At 33.8% G+C, this 27,231-nt stretch overlaps 3 protein-coding genes across 13 annotated transcripts; all 3 read right to left on the minus strand.

The window, feature by feature from the left end:
* Positions 1–306: 306 nt before the first annotated feature.
* On the minus strand, positions 307–26,747 carry LOC7494433 (protein NRT1/ PTR FAMILY 5.10). Of its 11 annotated transcripts, XM_052446604.1 has the most exons (6): positions 26,583–26,747; positions 26,278–26,495; positions 24,617–25,149; positions 23,409–23,885; positions 10,830–10,864; positions 307–455 (listed from the first exon to the last, which is right to left on the minus strand). In XM_052446604.1, exons 1-5 carry the CDS (start codon positions 26,728–26,730, stop codon positions 10,849–10,851), a joined length of 1,392 nt encoding a protein of 463 aa, XP_052302564.1. In that variant the 5' UTR covers positions 26,731–26,747; the 3' UTR covers positions 307–455; positions 10,830–10,848. The 11 variants fall into 11 exon arrangements, with proteins under 11 accessions (XP_052302564.1, XP_052302562.1, XP_052302560.1 ...); XM_052446602.1 differs by lacking the exon at positions 307–455 and having other exon boundaries at positions 10,432–10,861; positions 23,360–23,885; XM_052446600.1 differs by lacking the exon at positions 307–455 and having other exon boundaries at positions 10,432–10,864; positions 23,360–23,885.
* LOC18104397 (protein NRT1/ PTR FAMILY 5.10) lies at positions 598–4,597 on the minus strand. Its single transcript, XM_006376162.3, has 4 exons — positions 4,348–4,597; positions 4,043–4,260; positions 2,395–2,927; positions 598–1,665 (listed from the first exon to the last, which is right to left on the minus strand). The coding sequence occupies exons 1-4, from the start codon at positions 4,493–4,495 to the stop codon at positions 867–869; spliced, it is 1,698 nt and encodes a 565-aa protein (XP_006376224.3). The 5' UTR covers positions 4,496–4,597; the 3' UTR covers positions 598–866.
* On the minus strand, positions 10,971–26,860 carry LOC112323894 (protein NRT1/ PTR FAMILY 5.10). Its single transcript, XM_024583917.2, has 5 exons — positions 26,741–26,860; positions 14,735–14,900; positions 14,430–14,647; positions 12,768–13,300; positions 10,971–12,036 (listed from the first exon to the last, which is right to left on the minus strand). Exons 2-5 carry the CDS (start codon positions 14,880–14,882, stop codon positions 11,220–11,222), a joined length of 1,716 nt encoding a protein of 571 aa, XP_024439685.2. The 5' UTR covers positions 14,883–14,900; positions 26,741–26,860; the 3' UTR covers positions 10,971–11,219.
* Between the last annotated feature and the right edge of the window lie 371 nt (positions 26,861–27,231).

A 27,231-nucleotide genomic window follows, 5' to 3' on the forward strand; every position in this document is an offset into this window, starting at 1 on the left:
CCCAACGTAAGTAATTGCAAGAATCCAAAGTGCATGCAATGTAAAAACTGCAAATACTTCGATTAGAACAATGAACTTACCGCTGCATCTTTAGTAGCCATCGCAACAAGTGCCAAACCTCTTTTCTTCTTTACCTTTTTTATGACAAACATCTCCAACCTCACCAAATTAAGAGAACGGATCCCTCAACCTCTCTGCACTATAATCCTGACCGCCCACTTTTTTTCTAAGTCACAATAAATATTTTCTCCCTTTCTTCCTCACTGATCACACTCTCCTTCTCCCTCACTGCCCCATAACAATATTCACCTCTTCCATCTTTCTTTGTATTTCAGCAGGATCCAAAGCAAATGCAGCACATTCTGTCTTCAAGATCGAACATCATCTTCCACGGCTTCACATCATGCAGCACATTTTCTTGACACACATAATGCAACTTATTAACATTGGACAAGGTTGCATAACCGGTTGAGCTCAAATCCGATACCTGCTGAATTTAAACTGCGTCAACTTATGAGCTCATGAGCATGCAAATATCTCACAGCTCAAAAGCTCAGGATGTCAGCAAGCTGAGAACTACATTTATAGGCAACTAAATTACAAAAACCAGACAATCAGTCACCATATAAAATACACATTTAGAAAATTATTGCCAATTACAAATTTACTGAGACCATTTACATTTGAAACAAAAATGGATAACCAAATATTTTGACCAATTACAGCAGTGGCAGACTAGCAGCAAACGAGGATGTTGTGTTCCTTATATATGCCACTCCTCTCCCCGCAAGCTACATGCTTGCAACAATTGTAATTCCAGGGAGATGGTAATAAGAAAAACATTGCCTTAGATTCTCTCATCCCTACTATAAAATGTAAAATCTTGTATAATACATGTACATAATCAATTCCACCACACTCAGCGCAGCAAGTATCCAATAAAAATAATCAAGATGAGCCCGGTTCAAATTATTGTCGAACCAGCTATAACAGCCAATGCCAGCAGTCGCTTTCTCAATGACAGAGATGAGAAAGCTGCTAAGAAATTTTCCTACACCAAAGATACTGAGGTATAGTGAAAGACCAACACTCTTTAAATCACTAGGGACCTGATCATAGAAAAGTTCTTGCAGACCAACCATGGTAAAGACATCAGCAACTCCGAACAAGACATATGAAGGAACTAACCACCAAACACTCATTGGAACAGTCACATTTGGTTCATTGACTAGACCAGATTCTTGAGCGATTTCGAGCCTTTTCATCTCAACTAGAGCAGCAAATGCTATCGAAACAGCAGATAAAAACATCCCAGTTCCAATTCTCTGAAGCATTGAAATGCCAGATGGTTTCCTTGTTAAAGCTCTTGCAACAGGAACAAAGAGACGGTCATAGATAGCAATACAGAGGATCATGGAAATGCTGCTAAAGCTTTCAAGTGAAGCTGCTGGTATCTCGAAACCTGGTGAAATTGATCTATCCATGGTTGCTGCTTGCTTGACAAAGAAAGTTGAGGACTGTGGAAACACAATAGCATATCCCAAGCATGTAGTCCATATTGGAATAAGCCTGAGTACTGCCTTGGCTTCTTCAACATCACGAAAGGTACAAACCTTCTGATCTTCTTTTGAGCCATCTGTTGTAAGCAGCGCATTGTTTAGGAACCTGGAATCAATTTTTATCTTAGAGAAGCTTGATATGGTAAAGCAAAAGGTCTTTTGAGTAAAACTTCACTGATTCAAGACCACAGAGAGCAGAAGTAATCTCCCACTTGATAAAATATCATAGAGCATCACAACTTAATCTATATGGTGATGTGAAATCACTCCCTTCTGTACCGTAATCAGTGTTACAATCTCCAGTGGTTGATGCAAATCAACAAGCACACTAAGACAATACAGCATCTTAGACCCATATCAACAAATAATTAAGTGTATCTCCTAACAAAATCTAAATTTGATATCATCAAACAATTGCCAAGGATAACAAACAGCCGTTCACTGATGCTAATAGCACATAAATCAGAGACATTTCAGAGGTGATTAACTGTTTTGTGGAAAGTGTTAAAAGTGCAAGGCGACTTAAGCACCAGGGCTATTAGAGGCTAGGCTGCAGGATCTCCACCTACTACAATGCGCTTTGGATCCCCAAAATGGATCACGGTGATATACTAGTTTTCCATACGAAGGGTTAAATAGAATATCAGAGCTCAGATTGCTGTCACAATACGATATCACGGACTTTGCATTTGATCCTAACTGGTTAAAGCTCACAAAATAAAGTATTTTCAATCAATGTCTTACTTAAAAATTCTCATCTAATGAAAATCTTCAGGTCAACTAGATGCAATTTGTGTTTAATTTTTAACCTCAAAGACACGATAAATTCTCTTACTTGAACTGCTCATAACTTTGGTGAGGTACAGTTCCACGACCTTCTTCCTCAGAAGCTAGTGAGGAAGGAGTAAATCGCCAATTCCTGAAAGCTGCCACAAAGACCCGAGCAATTCTCAAAAGTGCGTTGTTCCCTTCCCTTTTAACACTGTACCGATATTTCTTTGATCCCAATAAGAAGATGATCAGTGCACAGATGATCATAATGCATGGGATTCCAAATCCAAGACTCCAACTAAGATTGTCTTGAATGTATGTTAAAACCAGTAGTGATACTAAGATGCCTGAACTCACAAAAAAATACCACCAATTGAAGAATGAGCTTTTGGCTTTGTACTCTTTGGTGTCTTGTCTATCAAATTGATCTGCTCCAAAAGCCGGGACACAAGGCTTGTATCCACCTTGGCCAAGTGCTACTAGATAGAGAGCAATAAAGAATAAAATCACTTGTAGTGTATTAGACGAACAGGACGTACTGTTACTTTGACAGTCAGATGTACGAAGCATAGCTGATAGAGTCAACAAGCCAAGTCCCTACAATTAAATTCAAAATATGACAGAAACTTTAAACCCAAAGCTGAACAGCATAAGTTTATTAATTTCCAGGAATCATGAACAAATTTTTTACCCACTCCTCAAGAACAGAAAAGAAAGGATAAGTATGAAGTATCTGGTGTCTTAAAGACATTACACAATCATGCTGACTATTTAATAGGGTAGGTTTAAAATCCTTAATTTATGTCCAGCCAATCCAAATAGAGATCAAGAAAACAAATCTAATAGGAAGATGTTATCAACCTGTGACCTCAGGTTTGGTTTCAATTAGTGCAAAATTGTGTGAAGTAGACAATGAAAGAAACTGCAACCAATACGAAGTATAGTAGGCAATTACTGAACTTTGGCCACAACTATCCCAATTCCTCCCGAAGAGACTATAGTTCAGTTGATTCTTGCAAAGATTAAGCATTGAGAACTGCTTTCAATTTCCAAATACCTTGTACTTCAAATAAACCCAAGATAGTTAAAAGGGCCAGGTGATCAAGAAATTTGCAGGAAGGAGTGCTGTTTTGCCAATGCACAACTTTGTTTCAGCTGTCAATTCTTTACTACCTCTGTGTGTGTGTGTCATCCATATTTACTAAAATGATGCGACTCGAAGCCAATGTAGATGGCAACTTTCATTTCAATTCTCGAGAACTAGAATATTTACTTGAGTTACTCAACAATCATAGATGAACATTTTACTTTTAGAAAACTCAGCTAAATCTAAGAAAAATAGCTGAGTAGATACATCAGCTAACTTAGGATTGATGATACTCAAAAAATAAAATAAAATAATAAATAAAAATCAGAACTTTTTTATTTGCTTTTATGAGACTGCAGGCCTACTTTATTTGTATCCTGGCCAAGCTTTCGTAGATTGAAACTAAGTGATTTTTGTTGGCATGTCATCCATATTCAAATTGGTGTATTCACGAGAAGTTTTTTCGCCCACACCCTTTCTAGATTGGAACCTACAATGATGACACATAGAACAAACTTTCATACTACCTAAGCCAACACCTCAATTGGTCCTTAGGACCAATTATAAACACCTAGAAATCAAACTCTCTAACCAGTAAAATTAGTTTTTGAGAGATGTTTTTTACCAAGATGTAGATAAGTGAGGCAATAATAATAGTCCTGCATTTTCCAAGAAAAGAATCAGCAACAAATGCACCGAACAAGGGCAGCAACGACGCTGTGCCTGACCATACGTTCACATTCTTAGCCGCAGTAATGGTTGATTGACCCAACGGCCCAGTTAAATACGTTATTAAGTTGGAAGAGATCCCATAAAAAGAAAACCTCTCTGCAACTTCCACACCTGCACTTGTACACCAAACAAGATAGTTAAAACACAAAATAATGGCTTCGGCTGGATTAAATATAGAAAAAGAAACAGCTGTGTTACCTATAATGAAAGATGCAGACCTCCATCCACCAGAGTTGTATCTACAAACTGGGTTGCCCTTATAATCAACGCAGTCATCAACAGTGTCGTTTAGGAGTGGAGTTCGGACCTCTTGTGTCTCTGAACTGGAGAGGTTAGAAATGGACATCGCAGTTTACTACAGCTAATGATTACTAGTTAAAATTACCAGCAATCATAATCTGGTTCCAATTATGCTAACATATGGAGGATAACATTTATAAAAAATTGACGTCTTGTTCAGCAAAAAAATGCTTGGCTTTATTTGTTAGTTGGATTGTCAGCCTCTCTTATTTATATAATATTATTACAGGGAATCAATCCTTTGTGCTTGGAGTTCATGATTGCAGTTCCCCGCCTTACTACTCGGTCGTGTTGCGAGGTGCAATATAAAATAAACGAGAATACCTTTTTTTATTTTAATTGTATTTATCGCACCTTCTACTATTTTATAAAATATTAATTTACTTTTAAAGGCTCACCTACAACATATACTATTGATATCATAGTACTCTACCTCCTATATTAATTCTATTTTTTATATATTTCACCACACTATTAAATATAAAAATAAGTAAAGGATTTACAAGGTCACGACAAGTTGACTGAGTTTTAAAAAATTTTGATTTATCAGCCGATTTATGATATCTATTTTTTAGATTTTTTTAACTTATTATTATTTATAATATCTATATTATTTAATTTTGATGAATTGAATTGAATTAAATAATACAAATATTACAAAATAACCAATTTCTTTTAACATCCCTACTTTGTTCTCACTAGAGAGGTTTAAAAAACCCATGAATTTTTAACTATACATGTAAAATTATGATGTGAATTAATTCGCAACATAAACAAACATAATTTGAAAAATAATAATTTCAAACCGAGAAGTATGGAAGTTGTCGACTTCATCTGTAGATGCGATGCTCCATCTGGAAATTTTCGATTTCATGTATATTCTGAAGATTTCTAGTTTAATAAGAGCAAGTCAAATTCATTTTGCACTTTGATTTCATTAGATACCTTTCAATTTCCAGTTTTAATTATGTTCGTACTATATTTTATGATGAACAAGAAGCTGATGAATTTTGATAAAACTTCATTTTCAGGAGGGAAAAAAAAAAGTTTTTAGAGAAGAAGCTAATAATAAAAAGTAAAGAGAGAGACGAATGGGAGATTGAAAAATATGCAACTTTGCAATTCTTATTCATTCATAAAAAACTACATAACATTTAAAAAAATATGATATAAATACTAAAACTTTAACTACAACAAGCGATTGGATTTATGATCTACTAAATAAAATACCCAACAATAAATAAAACTCAATAAATAAAGCCTAATTAATAAACTTCGACTAAAAGTTTATATAAATTAAACTAAAACATAAGCTAAAGCCAAATCTCTCAATTGTGTGGGCTATCTTCCATCGTCTATGATCATACGCGTGTGTAAACAATATTTTGGGTTCGGTGTACCCACTACTTGACTTTCCTTGCATACAAAAACAAGAAAGTATCAATACAATAAGGAAAAAGAAGTTATGATGTTATAGACGCCAAAAGATCAAAATCAATAACAAAAGCGAGAAGAGAGGCAATGGCAATGGCTAATGACCGCTAGAATTTGAAAGAATCAAAATACACCGCATGACCGTTGGAAGATTTGGGATTACACAACTACATTAAACGAATTGTTTCATTTATTCACCCACACGCATCATTTTATTATGTTTTTCCGGTTAGGAGAGTTAGTTAAGTTGTTTTCCACATGTCCATTGAGGCACAAATCATGTAATGTTTGGTATTTCCTTGGTTTATATGTAATAGAAATGCCAGAAAGAAAATGCATGAAGAAAGATGAATTAACTAGTTTTGTCATCCTATTTCTTCTCTCTTTTTCCTCTTTGTTCTAGTCTAATCTATATTGTTCTATTGTGTTCTTCTTCTCTTCTCAATTTCTTGATTTCTAGATTAAAATTTTATAGCTTAAGCAACAACATTATTCTACTGGATTTCTTCTTAGTTGGGGATCATCCCATCAGACTTGCAATAAGTGGTATTAGAGTAGTTGATCCACGACCTAATACTATGGCTCTTAATACTAGAACACGAGATCAAACACAAAATTATGAACAACTGATGAAGATGTTGAAGACTTACAATCACAAGCTGGAAAATACCAGGACTAACCATGAAGCAAAGATCAATGAACTCGCAAAACTTATTAGAGGATTGGCTTATCAACAAACAACTCTTCTTTAAAACCTACAAATGCCCACAGAGAAGACTAGTGCAGCCAGAGATAACACAGGTGGCTCATAGTGGAACTTGAATGGCAAGACCTCACTTATTAAGACACACACACCTAGACTTGACTTTCCCAGTTTTAATGAAGGGAATGTTCATAAGTGATTGTATAGGTGCAATTAATATTTTGATATGGAAGAGATTGGAGAATCAGAGAGACTTAAGCTGGTCTCCTATTATCTAGATAGTATGGCCCTTTTCTAGTACCAAAACTACATGAGAAGTTTAGGTGATCAGGAAGTAACATGTAAGGAGTATGTGGAGGCATTATGTGCTAGATTTGGTGGCCAAAGGGACCCTCTAGAAGAACTCATGTGTAACATCCTCATTTTCAAAACCAACACATCAATCATAAAAAAGGGAAAAACACGGTAAAAATTTATTTATTTATTTATTTATTTATTGTTGAACTCATACAGTTTACTGAAATTTCGGTAGAAATTTCAGTAAAGTCTCTCCTATACTGGGAGGTCCCAAGTTATCAACAAATCATTTGTACATATCCTGTATTCATTGCTCATACACATTCCAATCATTCCAAGTCTCAAACTATAACACTCCAAACTTTTAAAGTAAAATTCACACAATCATCAAGTTAAAAATGAGAAAAAAATCTTAGGAAGTTTTTTTTTTTTAAAATAAGAGATAACTATTAATTAACCATTGTAATTGCATTCATAGATTAACATAATGTAAATTCTAAATTTCAAATTACTACATAAAGTTTTAACAAAAAAGTACTACATAATTTTATACATACAAATTAAAAGTATTGTTAAATACAACCAAAAAGAAAATTCTTTGATTTTTCTATTAACTTAAGTGACTAAACATAGGGAACACCTATGCATAAACTAAGGGTTACGCTGCTGAGATGAACTTATATATTAATTTGCATCAACATAACTAAATTAATTATGATGATCTAGTACACTTTTCATTACACTAACAATTTGCTTTTAATTCATCTATCATCAATTTCTATAATTTTCCACTTGTCAACGCATCAATCTTGTCCAATAATAACTGATTCTATTGGTCACCCATTCCAGGACACTGGACCAACCATCAGTTCATTCAAAAGGGCACCAGTTCCAAACTAGGACACTGATTCAGCCATCAGCCCAATCTTAGGGCACCAATTCCAAACCAAGACACTGGTCCAATCATCAGCCCATTCACCGGGCGCTAGTCCCAAACCAAGAACTGGTTCAACCATCATTCAAACACTATATATAAATGCTAAAATTTGAACTACATCTTATTAGGAGCTAAGCTAAAGAATTAAAAAAGGCTTTAAATTAGAGATCTAAGTGTTAGACACCTACCTGAAATCTTTACTCTGCTAGTCGTCCCATGCTCTCGTTTATTTCCCACAATCTCACATGTACCAATAGTTACACTAATTTAAATTTCGAGTCTTAACCACACATACGTACTATTTTCATTTCCTTTATAATTCAAAATTTTATAATAAAAAACAATTCCAAACAGAAATTATCAATTTACAAGTTTTAGGTGGCTCAACATAACAGATTCCAAACATTGTTTAGTAGTTTGAGTATAACCGGAGCTATAGAACTCGGTTTTATGTGTGGCTTGTTTTTTGGAACGCTAAAACATGGTTCTACAACTTTTATAAAGATGAATAACCCCAGTTTTTCCATCTACATGCCTAAATTCATAAATTTCAGAAACCCAAAAATTTGTCCTGCTGATTCCCGGTTTTGACCTATCTTCGATTTTTCTTCCATATATAATGTTTTGTCACTCCAATTTAAGCAAGATCAATTTTATTAGAAAGGCAACATCTATGTCTACAACTTTCGTGAAGGAAAATATCTCAAATTTTATCATCTTAGGGTTCAAATCTTAGTAGAGAAATTGAGAGACAACCTGTCCAGTTTTGATTTTTATGTTCAACAAGTATAAATTTGTTTCCCATGCATTTTTTCATTATTTAACAGACTTTTTAAACCTATACTAAGGTATTCTAAAATCTTAATTATTCAAGGAAACACACAAACAAATTCAATTGACTTAATAAGAGAGTTTGTTACCTTCTATTACAAAGAAAATGAGTCAAAAGATCAACCACTTTTGTTCTTACCATCCCTTCCTTCTTCTAACCCTTCCCTTCCCAGGCTGTAGACACCTAGCTATGGGGCTGCCATGCCCTGGGCGCTAGGGCCAAACCCGTGTGCCTGGCTGTAGACCCAGGCGAGCAGGTCTATAGCCAACACATGGCAGCCCTAGCGCATGACTTAATATTATTGTTTGTATTAAAAATATTGTTATTTTTATTATAATTAATATTGTTAATATTAAAAATATTTTTATTTTTATTATAATTAATATTGTCAATATTAAAAATATTATTATTTTTATTATAATTAATATCATAAATATTATTAAATTTTAAAAAAAATATTATTATAAAAAAACATAGATTTGATTTGAAGGGCAAAATCAATTATTATTATTATTATTATTATTATTATTATTATTATTAACTTGGGTCTGACATGCCCTTCTAGACTTAAGTTTCTTGGGGCTGGAAAGGTGCGTCTAATCCAAGTTACTTGAGAGTGGCATGAGCGCAAACCCAAGTTTCTTGGGTCTTACAGCCTCACTTGGCCCAAGACACTTGGACAAGTGTTCAAACCCAAAGCTATTGGGTCCAGTGTTCGGATCCAAGGCTCTTAGGTCCTATGTCCTGACCCAAGTCTAATGGGTCCGGATTGCAGCCAGACTTAAGGCTCTTGAATCTGTCGTTTATGAGGGGCCCAAAGCTCTTGGGTTTGGTGTTGCAGACAGACCCACTTAAACTTGGTTAAGTTTAATATTATTATTAATATTAAAAATATTATTAATATAATAATTAATAATTTTGAAAAAAAAATAATATTGAAAAACAACTATAGATTTGATTTGAAGGGTAAACTTAAAAATTATTATTATTATTATTATTATTATTATTATTATTATATTTGAAAAAAATATTATTACTAGGAAAGAAAAACCATAATTTTTTTAATAGATTAAAAATATATGAACTTGAGCCAGATAAGTTATATATTATCATTAATATTATAAATATTACTATTGGTTCTGACATTGTAGTCAAATCCAAGGCTCTTTGGTCTTTTTTTATAGACAAACCCAACACTTTTAAATTTTAGTTTTTTTAATGTTTTTTATGGAAAAAAGTTGGCTCGAGGCACCTAACTAGTCTTCAAGCTAAACCAAATCAGAAATGGCTCCTCAGCTCAAAAAAATCTTCAAAACCTCACTATATTTTGCTGTCCAATTTGTTAGAAATATTTGAAGCAGTAAAGTAAAAATGGAAACATGGAAAGATACTTTGAATTTCATTCATATTACATCACTCTTCTAAAAAACAAATCCCTATAGACTTGGATTTAAACTTACAATACTCCGCACATATATTTATACTAATCTAAAATAATTCAAGAGACTTAAAAAATAAATATATCTATAATAATTATATACATATACACCTAAAAAATAAAAGATACTTTGAATAAAAATTTCAAAATTAATTTGTGTTGAGACTCCTCTTCAAAACCTCACTATAATTAATTTGTTCAAAGCAACTACCATTATCTTCACCAGTGTGGAGAGGAGCATTAACAAAATCTTGGCATGACTTGTGAAAAGAAAGCGACAATCTTTTGGGATGTCAATATTTTCTTGCAAGTTTCAGAGAATATCAGAAAAATCATTGAAAGAAAGCAAGTACGATGAAAATTCTAAATCACATGATAGAATTCTGGTCATTGGTCAGATAGGAATTTGTACAAGAAGCAAGCCAAACGAAAATCTAGCATTAAAGATAACATGTAGCAAATGCCAAGCTATCTTGATGTTAAACCTTTGAAGATGTTAATCTCGAAAGCAACATATTCCTTTGGCACAGACAAAATCAAAGAAACAGACTGGTTTTCTCTATTTCTTGATGAAACAAACTAACAAGATTCACCTCTTCCATCTTTCTGTGTATTCCAGCAGGATCCAAAGCAAATGCAGCACATTCTGTCTTCAAGATCGGACATCATCTTCCCCGGCTTCGCATCACGCAGCACATTTTCTTGACACACATAATGCAACTTATTAACATTGGACAAGGCTGCATAACCGGTTGAGCTCAAATCCGACACCTGCTGAATTTAAACTGCGTCAACTTATGAGCTCATGAGCATGCAAATATCACAACTCAAAAGCTCAGGATGTCAGCAAGCTGAGAACAACATATATAGGCAACTAAAATACAAAAACCAGACAATCAGTCACCATATAAAATACACATTTAGAAAATTGTTGCCAATTACAAATTTACTGAGACCATTTACATTTCAAACAAAAATGGATAACCAAATATTTTGACCAATTACAGCAGTGGCAGACTAGCAGCAAACGAGGATGTTGTGTTCCTTGTATATGCCACTCCTCTCCCCACAAGCTACATGCTTGCAACAATTGTAATTGCAGAGAGATGGTAATAAGAAAAACATTGCCTTAGATTCTCTCATCCCTACTATAAATGTAAAATCTTGTATAATACATGTACATAATCAATTCCACCACACTTAGCGCAGCAAGTATCCAATAAAAATAATCAAGATGAGCCCGGTTCAAATTATTGTTGAACCAGCTATAACAGCCAATGCCACCAGTCGCTTTCTCAATCACAGAGATGAGAAAGCTGCTAAGAAATTTTCCTACACCAAAGATACTGAGGTATAGTGAAAGACCAACACTCTTTAAATCACTAGGGACCTGATCATAGAAAAGTTCTTGCAGACCAACCATGGTAAAGACATCAGCAACTCCGAACAAGGCATATGAAGGAACTAACCACCAAACACTCATTGGAACAGTCACATTTGGTTCATTGACAAGACCAGATTCTTGAGCGATTTCGAGCCTTTTCATCTCAACTAGAGCAGCAAATGCTATCGAAACAGCAGATAAAAACATCCCAGTTCCAATTCTCTGAAGCATTGAAATGCCAGATGGTTTCCTTGTTAAAGCTCTTGCAACAGGAACAAAGAGACGGTCATAGATAGCAATACAGAGGATCATGGAAATGCTGCTAAAGCTTTCAAGTGAAGCTGCTGGTATCTCGAAACCTGGTGAAATTGATCTATCCATGGTTGCTGCTTGCTTGACAAAGAAAGTTGAGGACTGTGGAAGCACAATAGCAAATCCCAAGCATGTAGTCCATATTGGAATAAGCCTGAGAACTGCCTTGGCTTCTTCAACCTCACTAAAGGTACAAACCTTCTGATCTTCTTTTGAGCCATCTGTTGTAAGCAGCGCATTGTTTAGGAACCTGGAATCAATTTTTATCTTAGAGAAGCTTGATATGGTAAAGCAAAAGGTCTTTTGAGTAAAACTTCACTGATTCAAGACCACAGAGAGCAGAAGTAATCTCCCACTTGATAAAATATCATAGAGCATCACAGCTTAATCTATATGGTGATGTGAAATCACTCCCTTCTGTACCGTAATCAGTGTTACAATCTCCACTGGTTGATGCAAATCAACAAGCACACTAAGACAATACAGCATCTTAGACCCATATCAACAAATAATTAAGTGTATCTCCTAACAAAATCTAAATTTGATATCTTCAAACAATTGCCAAGGATAACAAACAGCCGTTCACTGATGCTAATAGCACATAAATCAGAGACATTTCAGAGGTGATTAACTGTTTTGTGGAAAGTGTTAAAAGTGCAAGGCGCACTTAAGCACCAGGGCTATTAGAGGCTAGGCTGCAGGATCTCCACCTACTACAATGCGCTTTGGATCCCCAAAATGAATCACGGTGATATTACTAGTTTTCCATACGAAGGGTTAAATAGAATATCAGAGCTCAGATTGCTATCACAATACGATATCATGGACTTTGCATTTGATCCTAACTGGTTAAAGCTCACAAAATAAAGTATTTTCAATCAATGTCTTACTTAAAAATTCCCATCTAATGAAAATCTTCAGGTCAACTAGATGCAATTTGTGTTTATTTTTTAACCTCAAAGACTTGATAAATTCTCTTACTTGAACTGCTCATAACTTTGGTGAGGTACAGTTCCACGACCTTCTTCCTCAGAAGCTATTGAGGAAGGAGTAAATCGCCAATTCCTGAAAGCTGCCACAAAGACCCGAGCAATTCTCAAAAGTGCGTTGTTCCCTTCCCTTTTAACACTGTACCGATATTTCTTTGATCCCAGTAAGAAGATGATCAGTGCACAGATCATCATAATGAATGGGATTCCAAATCCAAGACTCCAACTAAGATTGTCTTGAATGTATGTTAAAACCAGTAGTGATACTAAGATGCCTGAACTCATAAAAAAATACCACCAATTGAAGAATGAGCTTTTGGCTTTGTACTCTTTGGTGTCTTGTCTATCAAATTGATCCGCTCCAAAAGCCGGGACACAAGGCTTGTGCCCACCTTGGCCAAGTGCTACTAGATAGAGAGCAATAAAGAATAAAATCACTTGCAGTGTATTAGAAGAACAGGACATACTGTCACTTTGACAGTCAGATGTAGGAAGCATAGCTGATAGAGTCAACAAGCCAAGTCCCTACAATTAAATTCAAAATATGACAGAAACTTTAAACCCAAAGCTGAACAGCATAAGTTTATTAATTTCCAGGAATCATGAACAAATTGTTTACCCACTCCTCAAGAACAGAAAAGAAAGGATAAGTATGTAGTATCTTGTGTCTTAAAGACATTACACAATCATGCTGACTATTTAATAGGGTAGGTTTAAAATCCTTAATTTATGTCCAGCCAATCCAAATAGAGATCAAGAACAAATCTAATAGGAAGATGTTATCAACCTGTGACCTCAGGTTTGGTTTCAATTAGTGCAAAATTGTGTGGAGTAGACAATGAAAGAAACTGCAATCAATACGAAGTATAGTAGGCAATTACTGAACTTTGGCCACAACTATCCCAATTCCTCCCGAATAGACTATAGTTCAGTTGATTCTTGCAAAGATTAAGCTTTGAGAACTGTTTTCAATTTCCAAATACCTTGGTACTTCAAATAAACCCAAGATAGTTAAAAGGGCCAGGTGATCAAGAAATTTGCAGGAAGGAGTGCTGTTTCGCCAATGCACAACTTTGTTTAAGCTGTCAATTCTTTACTACATGTGTGCGTGTGTGTCATCCATAGTTTACTAAAATGATGGGACTCGAAGCCAATGTAGATGGCGACTTTCATCTCAATTCTCGAGGACTAGAATATTTACTTGAGTTACTCAACAATCATAGATGAACATTTTCCTTTTAGAAAACTCAGCTAACTCTAAGAAAAATAGCTGAGCAGATACATCAGCTAACTTAGGTTGATGATACTCAAAAAATAAAATAAAATAATAAATAAAAATCAGAACTTTTTTATTTGCTTTTATGAGACTGCAGGCCTACTTTATTTGTAATCCAAAGATCTGGTATCCTAGCCAAGCTTTCATAGATTGAAACTAAGTGATTTTTGTTGGCATGTCATCCATATTCAAATTGGTGTATTCACGAGAAGTTTTTTGCCCACACCCTTTCTAGATTGGAACCTACAATGATGACACAGAGAAGAAACTTTCATACTACCTAAGCCAACACCTCAATCGGTCCTTAGGACCAATTATGAACACCTAGAAATCAAACTCTCTAACCAGTAAAATTAGTTTTTGAGAGATGTTTTTTACCAAAATGTAGATAAGTGAGGCAATAATAATAGTCCTGCATCTTCCAAGAAAAGAATCAGCAACAAATGCACCGAACAAGGGCAGAAACGACGCTGTGCCTGACCATACGTTCACATTCTTAGCCGCAGTAATGGTTGATTGACCCAACGGCCCAGTTAAATACATTATTAAGTTGGAAGAGATTCCATAAAAAGCAAACCTCTCTGCCACCTCCACACCTGCACTTGTACACCAAACAAGCTAGTTAAAACACAAAATAATGGCTTCGGCTGGATTAAATATAGAAAAAGAAACAGCTGTGTTACCTATAATGAAAGATGCAGACCTCCATCCACCAGAGTTGTATCTACAAACTGGGTTGCCCTTATAATCAACGCAGTCATCAACAGTGTCGTTTAGGAGTGGAGTTCGGACCTCTTGTGTCTCTGAACTGGAGAGGTTAGAAATGGACATCGCAGTTTACTACAGCTACTGATTACTAGTTAAAATGACCAGCAATCACAATCTTGTTCCAATTATGCTAACATATGGAGGATAACATTTATAAAGAATTGCCGTCTTGCTCAGCAAAATAATGTTTTGCTTTATTTGTTAGCTGGATTGTCAGCCTCTCTTATTTATATAATATTATTACAGGGAATCAATCCTTTGTGCTTGGTGTTCATGATTGCAGTTCTCCGCCTACTTCTCGGCCGTGTTGCAGGTGCAATATAAAATAAACGAGAATACCTTTTTTTTATGTTAATTGTATTTATATCACCTTCTACTATTTTATAAAATATTAATTTACTTTTAAGGGCTCACCTACAACATATACTGAGATGACATGTTCACACATTGTCATCGTGAGTTTATAAAAAAATACACCTGATAGTATTATAATTGTAAATCAGTATTAGATAAATAATAAAAACTAAATGTATGATGGAGTAAATATTTTATAACAGAAAAAAAAGTTGTGTTGGTGATCAAAAACTTAGAAACTAAACAAAATGATTTGTAGCAATCCACAGTGTTTTGTGAGAAAAGATACAGTGTTTTCACCACATGATTTAGTTTTTCTGTAAATAAAAAGCAAAAAAAATTACAAAGCTAAATTCTCTACCAACTTAATATTAAAAAAAAAAAACCAACAAGATAATTTTGGAAGGAAAAAAAAAACTCATGAGAAAAAACGTTGTAGCAATTAACAACGTTTTGTGAGGAAAACTACAGTATTATCCCCAATAAAATAAAATAAAAAAACCATTTAGAGAAATACTGTAGCAATCCACATTGTTTTGTAAGAAAAACTACAACGCTTTTCTCATATGATTTAGCTTTATCATAATTATAATTCTTCACCAACTCAAATTCAAAAAATAAATTGACAAAGATAATTTTAGAAAAAATCATAAACAAATCATATGGGAAAACACTGCAACAATTCACAGTGTTTTAAAGAAAAAAATTACAAAGTTAAATTCTTAATCAGCTCAATATTAAAAAAAATCGACAGATATAATTTTAGAAAAAAAAATAACAAAAAAAAAACACAAACAAAAAAGGGGGGAAATCATGTTGGAAACACTATAGCAATTCATAGTGTTTTATGATGAAAGCTACAGTGCTTCCCCACGTGATTTAGCCTTATTTGTAATGACTTGTAATTGTAATTTCAAAATAGGTCAATATTAAAAAAATAAAATTGACAAAGATAATTTTAAAAAAATTATAAGAAAAAAAATATGGAGAGACACTGTAGCAATCCACAATGTTTTGTGAGGAAAGCTACAGTGTTTTCCCCACATGATTAAGCTTTATTAGAAAGTTAAATTCTAAACAACTCAATATTAAAAAAAAAATCGACGAAGATAATTTTGGAAAAAAATATTACAAAAAAAAGAAAACACAAAAGAAACTGAAAAAAAACCATGTGATGAAAAACTGTATCAATCCATAGTGTTTTGTGAGGAAAAACTTGTATTTACTTGTAATTGCAATTCTTAACCAGCTTAATATTTAAAAAATAAAATTGACAAAGATAATTTTAGAAAAAAACATAATAAAACAGAAAAAAACCATGTGTTGTAGCAATCCAAGTAATTTGCGAGGAAAGTTACAGTGCTTTCCTCACATATTGTAACTGTAATTTTTAACCAGCTCAATATTTAAAAATAAAATAAAAAAAGATAATTTTGGAGAAAATCATAAAAAAAAAAAACAAAAAAAACCATGCGGAGAAATACTGTAGCAATCAACAATGTTTTAAAGAAAAAAAATTACAAAACTAAATTCTCAATCAGCTCAATATTAAAAAAAATCGACAAATATAATTTTGAAAAATAAAAAAATAAAATAGAAAAACTATGTTGGAAAACACCGCAGAAATCCACAATATTTTAAAGAAAAAAAATTGCAAAGCAAAATTTTTAACTAGCTCAATATTTAAAAAGTAAAATCAACAAAAATAATTTTGGAAAACAAAAGGAACACAGAGGAAAGTTGAAAAAAAAAAGAAAAGTAATTTTGGAAAGAAAAAAAAATGAAAAAGGGGAAAGTTGGAAAAAAAATGAAAAAATACAAAAAAAAAAGTAAAAAAAAAAAAGAAATGCACTGCACCGTGGATTACAACAGATTACTGTTGTAATCCACAATGCATTTGGGTGTGGGGAAACAATGATTTCCTCACACCATTTAGTTGTATGTATAATATCATAGTACTCTGCCCATCGTTTTGAAACTCGGCTCGGCCTGGCAGGTCGACTCGGGATCCAGCTGACCTGGGGCTGGAACCAGGCCGGGTTGCAGAAAAAATAGGAAAAGTCATGACTCAGTGTGACCCGGTGACCCGACAAAACCCGGTCAAAAACCCAGTTGCAACCCGTTGACTTTTGTTTTTTTTAACTAAAATGACGTCGTTTTGATTTTTTAAAAAATAGGGATTGACTCGGGCAACCGGATGACCCGATCAAAACCTAGAACACGAGCCTTGGACCGGGCCAGCCACCGGATCGGGTTTAAAAACAATGACTCTACCTCCCATATTAATTATAATTTTTATATATTTCACCACACTATTAAATATAAAGATAAAATGATTACATGGTATACAGATAGGGTATATAGGTCAGGTCAAATTGACTAGGTTTTAAAAAATCTTGATTTATCACCCGATTTATGAAATTTATTTTTTAGATTTTTTTAATTCATTATTATTTATAATATCTATATTATTTGATTTTAATGAATTGAGTTGGATTAAATAATATAAATATTACGAAATAACTAGTTTCTTTTAACATCGTTATCACCAGAGAGGTTTAAAAAAACCCAAGAATTTTTAACTATACATGCAAGATTATGATGTGAATTAATTCGCAACATAAACAAACATAATTAAAAAATAATAATTTCAAACCGAGAAGTATGGAAGTTGTCGACTTCATCTGTAGATGCGATGCTCCATCTAAAAATTTTCGATTTCATGTATATTCTGAAGATTTCTATTTTAATAAGAGCAAGTCAAATTCATTTTGCACTTTGATTTCATTAGATACCTTTCAATTTCCAGTTTTAATTCTGTTCGTCCTATATCTTATGAAGAACAAGAAGCTGATGAATTTTGAGAAAGCTTCATTTTCACGAGGGAAAAATCATTACATCATAATAATGCATTTTTGTGCAAAGAAAAAGTCATTAAATCTGCATTTCCCAAGATAGCATATCATCCTGGTAAGCATGTCCCTCCCTCTCTGGCGTGTTGTAGCATCATAGTTCATACATTTTAAAAAAAACACCAACAAGGTTGATGATGCACAACAATGAACAAGAAAAATTAAAGCATGAAAAAAAAAGAAGTTTTTAGAAAAGAAGCTAAGAATAAAAAGTAAAGAAAGAGAAGAATGGGAGATTGGAAAATATACGACTTTGCAATTCTTATTCATTCATCAAAAACTACATAACATTTAGAAAAATATGATATAACTATTAAAACTCTAACTACAACAAGCGATTGAACTTATAGCCCACTAAATGAAATGCCCAACAATAAATCAAACCCAACAAATAAAATATAATTAATAAACTTCAACTAAAAGTTCATATAAATTAAACTAAAACATAAGCTAATGTCAAATCTCTCAATGGTTTGTGTTATCTTTCATTGTCTATGATCATACGCGTGTGTAAACAATGTTTCGGGTTCGATGTCCCCACTACTTGACTTTCCTTACATACAAAAACAAGAAAGTATCAATACAATAAGGAAAAGGAAGCTATGATGTTACAGACGCCAAAAGATCAAAATCAATAACAAAAGTGAGAAGAGAGGCAATGACAATGGCTAATGACCGCTAGAATTTGAAAGAATCAAAATACACCGCATGACCGTTGGAAGATTTGGGATTACACAACTACATTAAACGAATTGTTTCATTTATTCACCCACACGCATCATTTTATTATGTTTTTCCGGTTAGGAGAGTTAGTTAAGTTGTTTTCCACATGTCCATTGAGGCACAAATCATGTAATGTTTGGTATTTCCTTGGTTTATATGTAATAGAAATGTCAGAAAGAAAATGCATGAAGAAAGATGAATTAACTAGTTTTGTCATCCTATTTCTTCTCTTTTTCCTCTTTGTTCTAGTCTAATCTATATTGTTCTATTGTGTTCTTCTCTTCTCAATTTCTTGATTTCTAGCTTAAAATTATATTTGCTTAAGCAACAACATTATTCTACTGGATTTCTTCTTAGTTGGGGATCATCCCATTAGACTTACAATAAGTGGTATTAGAGCAGTTGATCCACGACCTAATACTATGGCTCTTAATACTAGAACACAAGATCTCAAAAAACTAAAAAACTCATTAGAAGCTGTCAGCAAGGATCAAACACAAAATTATGAACAACTAATGAAGATGTTGAAGACTTACAATCACAAGCTGAAAACTACCAGGACTAACCATGAAGCAAAGATCAATGAACTCGCAAAACTTATTAGAGGATTGGCTTATCAATTTCTATAATTTCTCACTTGTCAACGCACCAATCTTATCCAATAATAACTGATTCTATTGGTCACCCATTCATAGGACACCAGTTCCATTCCAGAACATTGGACCAACCATCAGCCCATTCAAAAGAGCACCAGTTCCAAACTAGAACACTAATTCAACCATCAGCCCAATCTCAGGACACCAATTCCAAACCAGGACACTGGTCCAATCATCAGCCCATTCACCGGGTGCTAGTCCCAAACCAAGAACTAGTTCAACCATCATTCAAACACTACATATAAATGCTAAAATTTGAACTACATCTTATTAGGAGCTAAGCTAAAGAATTAAAAGAGACTTTAAATTGGAGATCTAAGTGTCAGACACCTACCTGAAATCTTTGCTTTGCTAGCCGTCCCCTGCTCTCGTTTATTTCCCACAATCTCACTTGTATCAATAGTTACACTAATTTAAATTTCGAGTCTTAACCACACATACGTACTATTTTCATTTCCTTCATAATTTGACATTTTATAATAAAAAACAATTCCAAACAGAAGTTATCAATTTACAAGTTTTAGGTGGCTCAATATAACAGATACCAAACACTGTTTAGTAGTTTGAGTATAACCGGAGCTATAGAACTCGGTTTTATATGTGGTTTGTTTTTTGGAACGCTAAAACATGGTTCTACAACTTTTATGAAGATGAATATACCTAGTTTTTCCATCTACATGCCTAAATTCACAAATTTCAAAAACCCAAAAATTTGTCCTGCTTATTCCTGGTTTTGGCCTATCTTCGTTTTTTCTTCCATATATAGTGTTTTGTCACTCCAATTTAAGCAAGGTCAATTTCATTAGAGAGGTAACATCCATGTCGACAACTTTCGTGAAGAAAAATATCTCAAATTCTGTCATCTTAGGGTTCAAATCTTAGTAGAGAAATTAAAAGACAATCTGTCCAGTTTTGATTTTTATGTTCAACAAGTATAAATTTGTTTCCCATGCATTTTTCCATTATTTCCAGCTAAACACAAAATCCTATCATTATTTAACAGACTTCTTAAACATATACTAAGGTATTCTAAAATCTCAATTATTCAAGGAAAACACAAACAAATTCAATTGACTTAATAAGAGAGCTTGTTACCTTCTATTACAAAGAAAATAAGTCAAGAGATTGAGAACAACCGTTTTTCTTCTTACCATCCCTTCCTTCTTCTAACCCTTCCCTTCCCAGGCTGTAGACACCTGGCGATGGGGCTGCCATGCCCTAGGCGCTAAGGCCAAACCCGTGTGCCTGGCTGTAGACCCAGGCGAGCGGGTCTATATCCAACACATGGCAGCCCTAGCGCATGACTTAATATTATTGTTTGTATTATAAATATTTTTATTTTTATTATAATTAATATTATTAATATTAAAAATATTGTTATTTTTATTATAATTAATATTGTCAATATTAAAAATATTATTATTTGTATTATAAATTTTATTATTTTTATTACAATTAATATCATAAATATTATTAAATCCGTTAATATTATTAAATTTTAAAAAAAATATTATTATAAAAAAACATAGATTTGATTTGAAGGGCAAAATCAATTATTATTATTATTATTATTATTATTATTATTATTATTAACTTGGGTCTGACATGCCCTTCTAGACTTAAGTTTTTTGAGGCTGGAAAGGTGCGTCTAATCCAAGTTACTTGAGAGTGGCATGAGCGCAAACCCAAGTTCCTTGGGTCTTGCAGCCTCACTTGGCCCAAGACACTTGGACAGGTGTTCAAACCCAAAGCTATTGGGTCCAGTGTCCGAACCCAAGGCTCTTAGGTCCTATGTCCTGATCCAAGTCTAATGGGTCCAGATTGTAGCCAGACTCAAGACTCTTGAATCTGTCGTTTATGAGGGGCTCAAAGCTCTTGGATCTGGTGTTGCAGACAGACCCACTTAAACTTGGTTAAGTTTAATATTATTATTAATATAATAATTAATAATTTTGAAAAAAAATAATATTGAAAAACAACTATAGATTTGATTTGAAGGATAAACTTAAAAATTATTATTATTATTATTATTATTATTATTATTATTATTATTATTATTATTATTTTATTTGAAAAAAAATATTATTACTAGGGAAGAAAAACCATAATTTTTTTAATAGATTAAAAATATATGAACTTGAGCTAGATAAGTTATATATTATTATTAATATTATAAATATTATTATTGGTTCTGATTTGGCTCTTTGATCTTTTTTTATAGACAAACCCAACACTTTTAAATCTTAGTTTTTTTAATGTTTTTTATGGAAAAAAGTTGGCTCGGGGCACCTAACTAGTCTTCAAGCTAAACCAAATCAGAAATGGCTCCTCAGCTCAAAAAAATCTTCAAAACCTCACTATATTTTGCTGTCCAATTTGTTAGAAATATTTGAAGCAGTAAAGTAAAAATGGAAACATGGAAAGATACTTTGAATTTCATTCATATTACATCACTCTTCTAAAAAACAAATCCCTATAGACTTGGATTTAAACTTACAATACTCCGCACATATATTTATACTAATCTAAAATAATTCAAGAGACTTAAAAAATAAATATATCTATAATAATTATATACATATACACCTAAAAAATAAAAGATACTTTGAATAAAAATTTCAAAATTAATTTGTGTTGAGACTCCTCTTCAAAACCTCACTATAATTAATTTGTTCAAAGCAACTACCATTATCTTCACCAGTGTGGAGAGGAGCATTAACAAAATCTTGGCATGACTTGTGAAAAGAAAGCGACAATCTTTTGGGATGTCAATATTTTCTTGCAAGTTTCAGAGAATATCAGAAAAATCATTGAAAGAAAGCAAGTACGATGAAAATTCTAAATCACATGATAGAATTCTGGTCATTGGTCAGATAGGAATTTGTACAAGAAGCAAGCCAAACGAAAATCTAGCATTAAAGATAACATGTAGCAAATGCCAAGCTATCTTGATGTTAAACCTTTGAAGATGTTAATCTCGAAAGCAACATATTCCTTTGGCACAGACAAAATCAAAGAAACAGACTGGTTTTCTCTATTTCTTGATGAAACAAACTAACAAGATTCACCTCTTCCATCTTTCTGTGTATTCCAGCAGGATCCAAAGCAAATGCAGCACATTCTGTCTTCAAGATCGGACATCATCTTCCCCGGCTTCGCATCACGCAGCACATTTTCTTGACACACATAATGCAACTTATTAACATTGGACAAGGCTGCATAACCGGTTGAGCTCAAATCCGACACCTGCTGAATTTAAACTGCGTCAACTTATGAGCTCATGAGCATGCAAATATCACAACTCAAAAGCTCAGGATGTCAGCAAGCTGAGAACAACATATATAGGCAACTAAAATACAAAAACCAGACAATCAGTCACCATATAAAATACACATTTAGAAAATTGTTGCCAATTACAAATTTACTGAGACCATTTACATTTCAAACAAAAATGGATAACCAAATATTTTGACCAATTACAGCAGTGGCAGACTAGCAGCAAACGAGGATGTTGTGTTCCTTGTATATGCCACTCCTCTCCCCACAAGCTACATGCTTGCAACAATTGTAATTGCAGAGAGATGGTAATAAGAAAAACATTGCCTTAGATTCTCTCATCCCTACTATAAATGTAAAATCTTGTATAATACATGTACATAATCAATTCCACCACACTTAGCGCAGCAAGTATCCAATAAAAATAATCAAGATGAGCCCGGTTCAAATTATTGTTGAACCAGCTATAACAGCCAATGCCACCAGTCGCTTTCTCAATCACAGAGATGAGAAAGCTGCTAAGAAATTTTCCTACACCAAAGATACTGAGGTATAGTGAAAGACCAACACTCTTTAAATCACTAGGGACCTGATCATAGAAAATTTCTTGCAGACCAACCATGGTGAAGACATCAGCAACTCCGAACAAGACATATGAAGGAACTAACCACCAAACACTCATTGGAACAGTCACATTTGGTTCATTGACTAGACCAGATTCTTGAGCGATTTCGAGCCTTTTCATCTCAACTAGAGCAGCAAATGCTATCGAAACAGCAGATAAAAACATCCCAGTTCCAATTCTCTGAAGCATTGAAATGCCAGATGGTTTCCTTGTTAAAGCTCTTGCAACAGGAACAAAGAGACGGTCATAGATAGCAATACAGAGGATCATGGAAATGCTGCTAAAGCTTTCAAGTGAAGCTGCTGGTATCTCGAAACCTGGTGAAATTGATCTATCCATGGTTGCTGCTTGCTTGACAAAGAAAGTTGAGGACTGTGGAAACACAATTGCATATCCCAAGCATGTAGTCCATATTGGAATAAGCCTGAGTACTGCCTTGGCTTCTTCAACATCACGAAAGGTACAAACCTTCTGATCTTCTTTTGAGCCATCTGTTGTAAGCAGCGCATTGTTTAGGAACCTGGAATCAATTTTTATCTTAGAGAAGCTTGATATGGTAAAGCAAAAGGTCTTTTGAGTAAAACTTCACTGATTCAAGACCACAGAGAGCAGAAGTAATCTCCCACTTGATAAAATATCATAGAGCATCAATACTTAATCTATATGGTGACATGAAATCACTCCCTTCTGTACCGTAATCAGTGTTACAATCTCCACTGGTTGATGCAAATCAACAAGCACACTAAGACAATACAGCATCTTAGACCCATATCAACAAATAATTAAGTGTATCTCCTAACAAAATCTAAATTTGATATCATCAAACAATTGCCAAGGATAACAAACAGCCGTTTAATGATGCTAATAGCACATAAATCAGAGACATTTCAGAGGTGATTAACTGTTCTGTGGAAAGTATTAAAAGTGCAAGGCGCACTTAAGCACCACGGCTATTAGAGGCTAGGCTGCAGGATCTCCACCTACTACAATGCACTTTGGATCCCCAAAATGAATCACGGTGATATTACTAGTTTTCCATACGAAGGGTTAAATAGAATATCAGAGCTCAGATTGCTATCACAATACGATATCATGGACTTTGCATTTGATCCTAACTGGTTAAAGCTCACAAAATAAAGTATTTTCAATCAATGTCTTACTTAAAAATTCCCATCTAATGAAAATCTTCAGGTCAACTAGAAGCAATTTGTGTTTAATTTTTAACCTCAAAGACACGATAAATTCTCTTACTTGAACTGCTCATAACTTTGGTGAGGTACAGTTCCACGACCTTCTTCCTCAGAAGCTATTGAGGAAGGAGTAAATCGCCAATTCCTGAAAGCTGCCACAAAGACCCGAGTAATTCTCAAAAGTGCGTTGTTCCCTTCCCTTTTAACACTGTACCGATATTTCTTTGATCCCAGTAAGAAGATGATCAGTGCACAGATCATCATAATGCATGGGATTCCAAATCCAAGACTCCAACTAAGATTGTCTTGAATGTATGTTAAAACCAGTAGTGATACTAAGATGCCTGAACTCATAAAAAAATACCACCAATTGAAGAATGAGCTTTTGGATTTGTACTCTTTGGTGTCTTGTCTATCAAATTGATCCGCTCCAAAAGCCTGGACACAAGGCTTGTGCCCACCTTGGCCAAGTGCTACTAGATAGAGAGCAATAAATAATAAAATCACTTGCAGTGTATTAGAAGAACAGGACATACTGTCACTTTGACAGTCAGATGTAGGAAGCATAGCTGATAGAGTCAACAAGCCAAGTCCCTACAATTAAATTCAAAACATGACAGAAACTTTAAAGCCAAAGCTGAACAGCATAAGTTTATTAATTTCCAGGAATCATGAACAAATTGTTTACCCACTCCTCAAGAACAGAAAAGAAAGGATAAGTATGTAGTATCTTGTGTCTTAAAGACATTACACAATCATGCTGACTATTTAATAGGGTAGGTTTAAAATCCTTAATTTATGTCCAGCCAATCCAAATAGAGATCAAGAAAACAAACCTAAAGGAAGATGTTATCAACCTGTGAACTCAGGTTTGGTTTCAATGAAAGAAACTGCAACCAATACGAAGTATAGCAGGCAATTACTGAACTTTGGCCACAACTATCTCAATTCCTCCCGAATAGACTATAGTTCAGTTGATTCTTGCAAAGATTAAGCTTTGAGAACTGTTTTCAATTTCCAAATACCTTGGTACTTGAAATAAACCCAAGATAGTTAAAAGGGTCAGGTGATCAAGAAATTTGCAGGAAGGAGTGCTGTTTCGCCAATGCACAACTTTGTTTAAGCTGTCAATTCTTTACTACATGTGTGCGTGTGTGTCATCCATAGTTTACTAAAATGATGGGACTCGAAGCCAATGTAGATGGCGACTGTCATCTCAATTCTCGAGGATCTCAATTCTCGAGGACTAGAATATTTACTTGAGTTACTCAACAATCATAGATGAATATTTTCCTTTTAGAAAACTCAGCTAAATCTAAGAAAAATAGCTGAGCAGATACATCAGCTAACTTAGGTTGATGATACTCAAAAAATAAAATAAAATAATAAATAAAAATCAGAACTTTTTTATTTGCTTTTATGAGACTGCAGGCCTACTTTATTTGTAATCCAAAGATCTGGTATCCTAGCCAAGCTTTCATAGATTGAAACTAAGTGATTTTTGTTGGCATGTCATCCATATTCAAATTGGTGTATTCACGAGAAGTTTTTTTCCCACACCCTTTCTAGATTGGAACCTACAACGATGACACAGAGAACAAACTTTCATACTACTTCATACTACCTAAGCCAACACCTCAATTGGTCCTTAGGAACAATTATAAACATCTAGAAATCAAACTCTCTAACCAGTAAAATTAGTTTTTGAGAGATGTTTTTTACCAAGATGTAGATAAGTGAGGCAATAATAATAGTCCTGCATCTTCCAAGAAAAGAATCAGCAACAAATGCACCGAACAAGGGCAGCAACGACGCTGTGCCTGACCATACGTTCACATTCTTAGCCGCAGTAACGGTTGATTGACCCAACGGCCCAGTTAAATACGTTATTAAGTTGGAAGAGATCCCATAATAAGCAAACCTCTCTGCAACTTCCACACCTGCACTTGTACACCAAACAAGCTAGTTAAAACACAAAACAATGGCTTCGGCTGGATTAAATATAGAAAAAGAAACAGCTGTGTTACCTATAATGAAAGCTGCAGACCTCCATCCACCAGAGTTGTATCTACAAACTGGGTTGCCCTTATAATCAACGCAGTCATCAACAGTGTCGTTTAGGAGTGGAGTTCGGACCTCTTGTGTCTCTGAACTGGAGAGGTTAGAAATGGACATCGCAGTTTACTACAGCTACTGATTACTAGTTAAAATGACCAGCAATCATAATCTGGTTCCAATTATGCTAACGTATGGAGGATAACATTTATAAAGAATTGCCGTCTTGTTCAGCAACAAAATGCTTGGCTTTATTTGATAGTGGATAGTCGGCCTCACTTATTCATATAATAGTAGTTAGGTGGCCGGCGTAGGATAATTGTTTTTTTCATAAAAAATACATATATATAAAAAACAGTTAAGATATAATAGTATTAGATAAAGTTACACCGAAGAGTTTATGTTCGCGGCAACACTGAATTAAGAATAATATTTATAATATTAATTATAATATTTTTTATATTAATAATAATATTAAACTTATCTGATCTAAGTTCTTATAATTTTTTATGTCATGAAATTAAATTTATAGTTTTTCTTTAATAATAATAATATATTTTAAAAATTTATTACTGATAATGATAATGATGACAATAATAATAACGAGTGATATTAATGATT

The sequence above is a fragment of the Populus trichocarpa genome, chromosome 13 (genome assembly GCF_000002775.5).
Source record: "Populus trichocarpa isolate Nisqually-1 chromosome 13, P.trichocarpa_v4.1, whole genome shotgun sequence".
Taxonomy (NCBI): Eukaryota; Viridiplantae; Streptophyta; class Magnoliopsida; order Malpighiales; family Salicaceae; genus Populus; species Populus trichocarpa.

Bases quoted from the DNA above. Each gene is read 5' to 3' on its own strand.
- LOC18104397 (XM_006376162.3), bottom strand. From the start codon at position 4,495: ATGTCCATTTCTAACCTCTCCAGTTCAGAGACACAAGAGGTCCGAACT. The intron at 4,261-4,347 runs GTAACACAGCTG...GTACAAGTGCAG, and splicing joins GTCTGCATCTTTCATTATAG to GTGTGGAAGTTGCAGAGAGG. The intron at 2,928-4,042 runs GTAAAAAACATC...ATTTAATTGTAG, and splicing joins CCTCACTTATCTACATCTTG to GGACTTGGCTTGTTGACTCT.
- LOC112323894 (XM_024583917.2), bottom strand. From the start codon at position 14,882: ATGTCCATTTCTAACCTCTCCAGTTCAGAGACACAAGAGGTCCGAACT. The intron at 14,648-14,734 runs GTAACACAGCTG...GTACAAGTGCAG, and splicing joins GTCTGCATCTTTCATTATAG to GTGTGGAGGTGGCAGAGAGG. The intron at 12,037-12,767 runs GTAAGAGAATTT...AATTGATTCCAG, and splicing joins CAAAGTTATGAGCAGTTCAA to GTTCCTAAACAATGCGCTGC.
- LOC7494433 (XM_002319342.4), bottom strand. From the start codon at position 26,730: ATGTCCATTTCTAACCTCTCCAGTTCAGAGACACAAGAGGTCCGAACT. The intron at 26,496-26,582 runs GTAACACAGCTG...GTACAAGTGCAG, and splicing joins GTCTGCAGCTTTCATTATAG to GTGTGGAAGTTGCAGAGAGG. The intron at 25,150-26,277 runs GTAAAAAACATC...ATTTAATTGTAG, and splicing joins CCTCACTTATCTACATCTTG to GGACTTGGCTTGTTGACTCT.